Below are 10,484 nucleotides of genomic sequence, written 5' to 3'. Positions count from 1 at the left end.
CGGCCGCACCTGGTGATCACCGAGCAGCCCAAGCAGCGAGGGATGCGCTTCCGCTACGAGTGCGAGGGCCGGTCTGCAGGCAGCATCCTGGGCGAGAGCAGCACCGAGGCCAGCAAGACGCTGCCGGCCGTGGAGGTGGGGCCCGGGCCGGGGCCGGGGCGCGGGCTGCGCTGCACGCGCCGAGGTTGGAGCTGGAGACCCAGCCCGCCTGCGCTGCTGCGCTGCGGAGGAAAGGCCTGGCCACCCGCCGGCTCGAGGCTAGCAGCCCCAACGACCCTAGGCAGCGCCGTTTCTACTCTGTCGCACCCCGGGGTTTGGGGGGTGGGGGGTGGTCACCAGGAGTGGACTCAGCTGCTTGGCCACACGTCAAAAAAAAACACACCAAACTCCCGGTCATGCAGTCGATGCCCGACTCCTAGAAATCCTACAGAAAGGGGTAGAACCGCCCCTGCGGGTTTCTGAGCCTGTAACTCTTTGCGGGAGTAGAAAGCCTCCTCTTTCTCCCGTGCTGCGCCTGGTGGTTTCAAACTTCGGACCTGGAGGATCACACCCCAACGCATAAGCCGTACGCTATCAAAGCTCCTCGCCGGGGCCATCTGTTGGCTTAAAAACATTCGTAGCCAGTGGTCAGGGGCAGTACAGGTGACCAGGCCTGTCCCCCAGGGGGTTGGACCCTCCGGCCTGCTGGCTCGTGGGCACGTGTTTCTTATGCCATACGCAGACTTCTTGCTACTTCTGCCCTCTGACTCCAAATTCTAAAAGGTTCCAGAGGGTGTATCTTCAGGGAAAGGGCACTATCCTGGCCATTGGGCAGTTATTAATCAAAATGATTATTTCTCAACGGGGTGGCCAGTCTCTCCCTGGAGTACACGGAGGCCTTGAGAACCAGATGGGTTTCTGTCAATCTTGAGAGGTGCTTACGATACCCCACCCCCCCAGCCAATGGAGCGGCTGGTGGTTTTGAACTGCTTACCTTAAGGTTGGTTAGTAACCCAAAGAGTAAACCCATTATCCTCCCAGGGCTCCTAAGCCACCTCCAATATTCCAGATCCTCCCTAGGGGGCAGCACCGCTCCACTTTGACTCACCGTTTAATTGTTGGTTTCAAAGGCGCCCTGGTGAGGTTAGCAGTTCAAAGCCACCAGCCTCTCTGCAGGAGAAAGATGAGGCTTTCTGTCCCCGGGAAAGTTACAGCTTCAGAAACCCACAGGGCCAGTTCTGCTCTATCTCTGAGTCGGAACTGACACGAAGGCAAAGAGTTTCATTTGTTTGGGTGGCATCCTAGGCTAAGCATTGGGCTGCTGACCAGCAAGGCCACCAGTTCAAACCCAGCAGCTGCTCCTCAGGAGAAAGGTGAGACTGTGTACCCCCATAAAGGTGTACTATCTCAGACAAGCACAGGGCAGTTCTAGCCGGACGTATGGAGCCTCTAGGAACAGAATCAACTCTGGCAGTGGGCTTGGTGTTGGGTGGCTCAGTGGGAGCCCCCGTGAGTTGATTACTAACCCAAAGCCCAGCGGTTTGAGGGTTCAAGCCAGCTGTTCAGCAGGAGACAGGTGAGGCAGTTGGCTTCCATCAGGATTTCCAGCCTTGGAAACCCAGCGGGGCAGTTCTGCTCAGCCTGCCAGGGTCGCTATGAGCCGAAATGCACCCGATGGCAGTGGCATCCTCCCTTACAGTGTTAGAGAAGTTTCACTACCCCCCCACACACACACCAAAAGAGGCAGGACTGATCATTTTCACAGAGTAGGACTACCCTCAATTTGGGCTTGTTGGGCTGTAATCTCAAGGCTAGACAGTCCAACACCACTAGCGGATCCTTGGGAGAAAGATGGGCCTTTCTACTCCCATTCACAGTTACAGTCTCAGAAACAGTTACAGGTCTGCCCTGTCCTGTAGGGTCGCTAGGGGTCAGCCTCGACTCGATGACGGTGAGAGTGGCGGCATCGGGAGAGACAGGACTTTCTACTCCTGTAAAGAGTGACAGTCACAGACACTCGCGGGGGGCAGTTCTACCCTGTCCTATAAGACCGCTGTGAGTCAGTATTGACTTGGTGGCCATGCGTTTGGTTTGAGTGTGTGGATCCATGGGAAAGGCTGTTAACCAGAAGGTGGGTGGTTCAAACTCCCCAGCCACTCCGAGGGAAACAGGTCAGGCCACCTGCTTCCGTGAAGATTTCCAGCCTCAGAAACTGTGGGACAGTTCCACTCAGTCCTGTAGGGTCTCTGGGAACTGGAATTGGCTCGACAGTGGTGCGTGTTTCCTTGGGCTGGAGTGTGAGCGTGGAGTTTAGGCGATGCTCACCCAGTCATCCTTGGTAAAGGGACATGTTCTCCCCTTGTAGCTGATATGGTGTCCTTGAGTTGGAGAGCTTTTGTGCCTATTTGTGGGGCAGACATGATCCCCAGGCTGGCAGTGCCAAGCTTCAGGAAGAGGCTTAGGATCATTCTGTCATCAGCTGCTGCTAAGTCAGCCTCCAACTCATGCTGGCCTCAGGCACAGTGGCTCAGGCACAGCGGCTCAGACACAGTGGGCTCAGGCTCAGTGGGCTCAGGCACAGTGGGTTCAGGCACAGTGGACTCAGGCACAGTGGGCTCATGCACAGTGGTTCAGGTACAGTGGGCTCATGTACAGTAGCTCATACAAAGTGGGCTCGAGCTCATGCACAGTGGGCTCAGGCACAGCGGCTCAGACACAGTGGGCTCAGGCTCAGTGGGCTCATGCACAGTGGGATGAGACTTGAGGTTCCAGGAGGGCAACCAGACTGGGCAATATGAACTGGCCTAGTGGCACCAAGGGGGGGAAAACAACAGGCTGGCGATCCCTTGCTGTAAAGATAGCAGCCTAGAACACCACATGGAGCAGCTGTACTGTGTCCCGTGGGGTCCCCAGGGTCACAGAGCAGCCACAGCTCTCAGCAGCAATGCACGGAAACGCCACTGTCCCATCTCGCACCGCCCCTGTCATCTCACCTGTTGCCTATCACCTCTCACTCCCTGCCATCGAGCGGATACAGACTCCGAGGGACCTTATAGGATAGGGCAGAGCTGCCCCTGTGAGTTTCCAAGACTGTAACTCTCCTTCACAGGAGTAGAAAGCCTCATCTTTCTCCTTCGGAGCGCCCAGTGGCTTCAAACTGCTGCCCTTGAGATCACAGCCCAATATGTAACCACAAGGCCACACCCAATATCACAAATCCTCCTTTGGGGGCAGCACTGCCCCACTTTGACTTAGTGCCTACGTTTGTGTTGTGTTTTAAAGTGTGGCCCGATGGCCCCAGTGGTACGGGGGTTAAGGTCAGTGGTTTGATCCCCCTAGCTGCCCTATGGGCTTTGGAAATGCTATAGGACAGCTCTACCTTGTGAGTCAATTCTGGACCCCAGCAACCCTAATGGACAGGGTAGAACTGCCCCTGGGGACTTCCAAGACTATAACTCTTTACAGGAGTAGAAAGCCTCCTCTTCCCTTCCCCTGGGAAGCTCCTGGTGGAGGCCAGCTGCGATTTTGCAGTTAGCACACCCGCCTGTAATCGCTACACTGCCAGGGTTTCTTGTGGACCACATAGTGGATTTTTTTTTTCTTTTCTTCTTCTTCCTTTTGTTTTTTTTTTTAATTGTGGGAACTTCACAAAGATTGTGAGACTAAAGATTAGAAAGGGAAGAGAATTTTCCCATGGACTTTCTTTTTTTGGACACCTCCCCTCAGATGTGCGTACAAGATTACAGGCGTCGACAGTTGATAAGTTATGAAGGTGAGCTCCTGGGGAGGCAGGGGGAGGGAGCAGCCCCAGAGAGAGAGGACCCCCTCAGCACCATGCGTGTAAGTCAGAGATGGGGCCCTCCCCCCACTTAGGGGGCCTGAAGACCTGAAGCTACAGGTAAGGGTGTAGGTTAAACGTTACAACCCGTAAAGTAACCTCTGGGTCTCTAACTACAAATGGAACCTGAGAAGTTCCCAAAGGGGTACAACAGCAAGTGGCAACAGTGACATCTCTCGGAGGGAAGTCAGAAGAAATGGTTGCCCGTTTTTGGGGGGCGGATGTTGTGAAGTAACCGCCAAGCCTTTTGTCCTAAGGCCTTCTAAGTTGGGAGGCACCCCCTTGCAAGGCACTGTCATCGAGTCCATTCTGACTTATAGTGACCGGATAGCACAGGGTAGAACTGCCCCTCTGGGTTTCCTTCTGTTTGCCGAGGAGCGGCTGGTGGTTTTGAACCGCTGACCCTATCGGGTGCGGCCCAACACCTAACCCAAGGGCCACCAGTGCTCTTTAGCTGAAGGAGGGTTTGAAACGCTGACCCTATCGGGTCAGCAGCCCGGTGTATAATCACTATGCCACTGGGCTTCCTATTAGCATCCGAGCAGTATGAAAGCCTCCACTAGCTGTGCCTGAGGTGCTCGGGTCTGGAATTGAACCCCGATCTTCTGGGTGGAAGGCAAACCTTCTACCAGCGCGCCACACTGCTCGGTCCCACTTTGAATCTGGAACGGGTCTGAAGCAAACACTCGGCAGAAAGACGGAGCTGTCTGTTTTGGTGAAGATTGACAGTCCCGGAAACCCAAAGGCGCAATTCTGCTCTGTCCTAGAGGGCCGGTGGGAGTCAGAATAGGAGTCCCGGAGGTAAGTGGGTTATGAGTTGGGCTGCCAACCTCAAGGTCAGCCGTTTGAAACCACCAGCCACTTCCTGGGAGAAAGAGGAGGCTTTCTACTCCCGTAAAGAGTTACAGTCTTGGAAATCCACAGGGATCGTCGTTTTTCCTGTCCTATCGGGTTGCCATGATTGAGAATCGACTCCGTGACAGTGAGTTTGGGTTGAGTTTAAAAAAAAACAACTACACACCCTCCTGACGATTCGACCATCATGCTCTGCTGGAGGCTGGGGAAGAGGGATGGGGAGCTCCCCTGGACTTGGGGTGGGTGTGTCTGCCATGGGGAGCCCACGAGCACACCCTGGTCACCCTGCAGCTCCGGGACTGCGGAGGGCTGAGAGAGGTGGAGGTGACCGCCTGCCTGGTGTGGAAGGACTGGCCCCACCGGGTCCACCCCCACAGCCTTGTGGGCAAAGACTGCACTGATGGTGTCTGCAGGGTGCGAATCCGGCCTCACGTCAGCCCCAGGCACAGGTACCTGACCCCTGACCTTGGCCCCCTGATCCTGATCCCTGGCTGTGCAGATTCTGAGAGCCAGAGGATCGCCCAGGGGAACCTCAGGGGAGGGTGATTCCTCAGGGGATCACGTCCTAGACGGGGAAACTGAGGCCTTAGAGCAGCAGTTCTCAGCCTGTGGGTCCCGACCCCTTTGGGAATCGACCGGCCCTGTCACAGGGGTCGCCTGATTCATCACAGTAGCAAATGACAGTGATGAAGCAGCAACGAAAATAATTGTACGGTTGGGGGGTCAGCACCACATGAGGAAGGTTGAGAACCGCGGCGCTAGAGGGTCATCCTGTCTTGAGAACCCCAAAGTGGTTGGACTAGGGGGGGACTCTGCACCCATTCCTCACCCATCCCCCCAGTTTGGGGAGGAGGAAAGCGGTTCAGAGACATTGTCTAAAAGAGCAGTGTTTTCCGGCTTGCCCGGAGCCCAGCAGCCTTTCACTAAGGTTCACTCATTGGTCTGACTTAAAGATCCAAACTCCAAACCTTCTCGTGTTCCTGGTGTTTTTTGGTTTTGTTTTTAACTAAAACAAACCATTATTTGTTTTCTTGGCGTGTCAAGTTAACATTTCGATTGAATTTCTTTGGCTTAGTGATAGCATATCGCAGTGAAAAAACTTCAACAGATGGGGAGGTTTTGATTAATTTTAAACTGTGAGCTTCGTAAAAGATCTTAAATATTCAAAACAATCAAAAAATGTGTTGTAATGAAAAGATCATTTTATTGGGGGCTCTTCCGGCTCTGATCATAGTCCATCCATCCATTGTGTCAAGTACATTTGTACATAGGTTGCCACCACTCTTCTAGACATTTACTGTCTATTGAGCCCTTGGTATCAGCTCCTCTTTTTTCCCTCCCTCCCCCTGTTGTTTTTTCTTTTTAAAAAGTTCCCTCTGTCTTAAGATGTGTCTTCCTGTTATGTCAATTACATAACAAAATGATCCCATAAAAATATCTTTCTGACATTTGGGTTAAAAATAAAGACTATGGAAGCAGATTCGGTTCTCAATAGAAGGAAGCTATAAAAAAAAATCAGAGTTTTTGGGTTTTTTTTAACTCGGATCCTTTTAACTTTTCAAGCGTTTTATTGGTAATCCACGTATCACCCAATTCAGTCCTTCAAGCCTAGCGACGAGAAGGGTTGTACAATCGTCACCATGAGCAATTATTCTCAGATAATTAAAAAATAAAAATAATAAAGAAAGACTCCTCACTGTCCGGGGCGGGGGTGGGGGGTGGGGGGGTGGGGGGGGTTCCACCCCTCTGTCTTCTCCTATGGTCTGCATGGGGGTGGGAGGGGTAGTGTCTCCCCCCTGCCTCTTCATTCCCCATAAGACGGTGAGCCCCTGAGCACCCGGTCCACTGCCTGCCCATCATGGTGCCCTCCCTGGCCCCCTTTCTGGCCACTCAGCTTCAACAACCTGGGCATCCAGTGTGTGAGGAAGAAGGAGATTGAGGCGGCCATTGAACGCAAGATCCAACTGGGCATCGACCCTTACAATGGTGAGCCCCTGAGGCCTGACCCTCCCCCCCGCCGCCCTTCCCTCTGCCACGCTCCCCCACCCACCCCCCACCCCCCACGTGCCCCGCCCACTCACCCTTCCCACCACCGCTGCCCCCACAGCCGGGTCCCTGAAGAACCACCAGGAGGTGGATATGAACGTGGTGAGGATCTGCTTCCAGGCTTCTTACCGTGACCAGCAGGGCCAGATGCGACAGATGGACCCCGTGCTCTCTGAGCCCGTCTATGACAAGAGTGAGTCCCGGGAGGGGGAAGGGAGCTGTGTCCACCCAGACGGCCCTTGCCCACCGGGACCAGAAAGCCCCACGTTCGTTCGTTCCGGGGCGGGGGTGGGTGAGGGCATTGGCGCACACGGTCATTTATTTTTATCTTGTTTCTCACGTCGGGTAGGGTGGCTTCAGCTACTTGGCAATAGCTGCCGCTGTGGGATTCCCCTCACCATCATCACCAGGTGGCTGCCACAGCTCTGGACATCAGCGCCTGGGAGGGGCAGGGGGGCAGGGTCACCCAGTGTGGATGCGCAGGTGGTGTGGTGGCCACTCCTACTCAGCCCCGTGTAAATGGAGCTTTGTAATCTTGTCCCGTGAGCAACCTGTCAAACGGTTCCAGGCAGCCCTTGGCAAGAGGCAGCATGAACAGGCAAGCTTATCTAGGAAGTGATGATTCCCAGACGCCTCCGGGGCCGGGGAGCTTCTTGTTGGGGCTTATAGGTCAGAACTCAGTCACCTGAGCATCCTTAGCTGCAGAGGAGCCTGGCAAAGCAAGGGTGGAGGGTTTCCAGCCTCTGTAGAGGGATGCAGGTTGGGAAGAGGGCGTCGTGCGTGGCTAGTCGGCGCTAGTCAACCCTCAGCAACGGTTACAGAAGTTGAAATGAGGAGGAATGTGCCTTCAGTCAGGGCTTTTAAGGGTACACATGACAGAACCCCAACTCAAAGGAGCTTATGGGGAAGGGGGCGGAAACGTGTCTTTGTACCATGAAATAAGTCCAAAGGTAGCACAGAGCTTCAGGTCTGGCTGGATCCAGGTGTCCAATGGTGTCATTAGGAATCTGCCTCTTCCTGTCCCCCAGACGTGCTCCCTCCGTGTGTCAATCATTCTTGAGTGGCCCTCCCTCTAGGGACACCATAGCTGTGGGGAGCTCTAGGCTTATAGCCTACTCGCACAGCGTTTCTCAACCTGTGGGTCGAGACCCCTTTGGGGGTCGAACGACCCTTTCACAGGGGTCGCCTAATTCATCCCAGGAGCAAAATCACCGTGATGAAGTAGCCACGAAAATCATTTGATGGTTGGGGGGGGGGTCACCCCTACCTGAGGAACTATGAAAGGGTCGCGGCCTGAGGAAGGTGGAGAACCGCTGCCTGTCACCTGTGGCCCTCCCTCCCAGAAAAGGAGCATCTCCTCTACAGTCTGCTCTGATCAAGGTCTCAAGGGGATCGCTCATTGCCTCAGCTTTGGTCACATGCCTTTTTCATTTTTTCCCTGCCAATCCGCTGTAGCCAGAGGGACAAGGGGCCTGGGGCATGTGATCCCTGCTGAGCCGGGAAGCTGATTCAGCCCCCCCTAAGGAAGATGAGCTAGGTGGTCTCTGAAAGGGACCTTGAGACGCTGTTAACAGAAGAAGGTCCAGCAGGTTCAGAACCCTCTGGAGTTTCCCCCTCATGATCATGAAACAGCTGCCCGGCACTGAGCATCTGTTCTTTGATCCAGCCTGGGAGGGGGCAGGGTTGGCCCGAACAGATGTGCATGGTGGGCACTGCTCAATTTCAAAGAATGGCACGCGCTGCGGACACTACGGACATGGGGCTTGTAGCCGTGCACGACCTATAAAGACTGTCCCAGGTAGCCCCAGGGAAGAGGCATTGGGAGGATGCTCTCTTTTATGGAGTGGGAAACCCATTGCTGCTGGGAGACAGCCCCACCCCTTCTCGTGACCCCTGGACCCACGAGCTTATGGAGTGGGAAACCCATTGCTGCTGGGAGACAGCCCCACCCCTTCTCGTGACCCCTGGAACCCACGAGCGGTCCCCAGAGGTCTCAGAGTCTCCCTCTGGGCCCTCGCCAGGTGGTTAGCTGCCATCCAGCTGACTCTGGGTGGCCAGACCGCCAGGCCTTTCTGCTGAGGCTACCTCTGGGTGAATTCAAACCACCCGCCTTTCCGGGCATCGGTAGTTGAGCAGTAAGCTCTTGGTGCCACCCAGCACTTCCGGTGGCCCACAGCTCCTCCCTTCTGAGCTTTATCTTCTTCTTTTTTTCTTTCATGTTTCCCCTCACCACCTCTCCCCCACCCCTCACCCCGGGGGAGGGGGCGCGGGGGGGGGGGGGGGGGGGGGGGGGCAGAGGGTGTGTGCCTCAAGCTCCTGCAGAGCCTGGCCTCTGACTGCATCCTGGGCTCTCTCACACGCTTCTCCCTTCCTCCCCCCTCCCCTGCAGAGTCCACAAACACCTCAGAGCTCCGGATCTGCCGGATCAACAAGGAGAGCGGGCCGTGCACGGGAGGCGAGGAGCTCTACCTGCTGTGTGACAAGGTGCAGAAAGGTGAGGGGCCAGTCCCTGCAGCCAGGGAGCCCCGCAGGGCGGGCGGGCCAGCTAGCAGGTGCACGGGTCTCCTAGGTCCCGTCTACCCGGGCTCCGCACCGGGGGTGACGGAAAGTGGCAGAAACGCATCGTTTCCCGGGTCTGGGGCAAGAATTTCGAACTCGGGGAGTGGGCAGCCCCCTGCTGTCTCAGAAGCCACCCCACCCCTAGGAGGCCTTGGCTTGTGATAGCATTACTCCCGCTGTCTGGTCTTCTCTTCCAGTGGCTGAGTTCCCCCTGCGTCTCTCTAGACTCTGCCTCTTCTCTCCTGACCCTTTTAATATTGTATTGTGTCTTCAGTGAAGGTTTGCACAATGGTTTTCAGTTCCCACTGGAAGCATGGCCAGGTCAGCAGCGTAAGGTTCAAGACCACCAGCCGTTCCCCTGCAGACAGTAGAGGCACCCCAAAAACTCCCTGCCACCCAGTCGGGAGGACAGAGTCGTTTCTGAGACAGTTCAGGCTCTACAGGAGCAGCGAGCCTCCTCTTTTCCCTGCGGGGTGGCTGGTGGGTTTGAACTACTGGCCTTGGGGTTAGCAGCCCAGTGCATAGCCCACTAGGCCAGCAGGGAGGGCTCCCTGAGGTTAAGGCTAGCTGCTTCCATCAAGATTTCCCTCCGCAGCAGCCCTCTGCAGGGCTGTAGAGAATTGTCGTCGTCTGAACGGCAGACGGTTGGGCCCTCATTCACCCATCTCTGCACAAATGGCTCAGTCCCGTGGCTGACCGCCGTTTTTCAATTTGTGGCTTTAGAAAGTTGTATACCATCACATTTCATTGGGTTTATTGTGGTTGGGTGCAAGTTTCCCTTAGTTTATAGCGCAAATTCGCTTGCCCCTCATCGACGTCTACACAGTGTGTTTCATGACCTGGGTTGCCATCCTCCGAGGGTAAGAGGACTCATCTCTCTTCCGCCGTGTCCATTTGTCCTTCTCGCCTGCCCCTTCCTGTCTCCTAGCTTTGTTTGGGGGCAAACGCTGTTCTCTCAAGCTCCTGTGTGTTGACTGGTCTCAGGGACACGTTCCTCCGGGGTGCTAACCATTCACTGTATCGGCCTCTCTGTTGCTTGGCTGAAACACAGTCCTGGTGGTGCAGTGGTTCTGCATTGGGCTGCTCCTCTCAAGGTCAAGAGTTTGAAACCACTGCCTGTTGCCCGGGAGAGAGACGAGGCTTTTACGCCCATCAAGAGTTCTGGTCTCAGAAACCCACAGCGGCAGTTGCTCCCTGTCTGAGAGGG

At 55.3% G+C, this 10,484-nt stretch overlaps 1 protein-coding gene across 1 annotated transcript in view; it reads left to right on the top strand.

Moving 5' to 3' along the window:
• The window catches only part of RELB (RELB proto-oncogene, NF-kB subunit), a 40,953-nt gene that overhangs the window by 10,736 nt on the left and 19,733 nt on the right, over window positions 1-10,484 (top strand). Inside the window, exons 5-9 of the mRNA XM_045292679.1 lie at window positions 1-135; window positions 4,964-5,121; window positions 6,567-6,658; window positions 6,780-6,911; window positions 9,108-9,212. The exon at window positions 1-135 is cut by the window's left edge and continues 100 nt beyond it. Coding sequence (XP_045148614.1) covers window positions 1-135; window positions 4,964-5,121; window positions 6,567-6,658; window positions 6,780-6,911; window positions 9,108-9,212 — 622 coding nt within the window. The remainder of the gene's footprint in view (window positions 136-4,963; window positions 5,122-6,566; window positions 6,659-6,779; window positions 6,912-9,107; window positions 9,213-10,484) is intronic.

This window comes from Echinops telfairi, unplaced genomic scaffold, assembly GCF_000313985.2.
Source record: "Echinops telfairi isolate 266 unplaced genomic scaffold, ASM31398v2 ScPeMD7_655;HRSCAF=1070, whole genome shotgun sequence".
Taxonomy (NCBI): domain Eukaryota; kingdom Metazoa; phylum Chordata; class Mammalia; order Afrosoricida; family Tenrecidae; genus Echinops; species Echinops telfairi.
The sequence above is the reverse complement of the archived record's forward strand: the minus strand, read 5'-3'. Positions and strand labels throughout refer to the sequence as shown.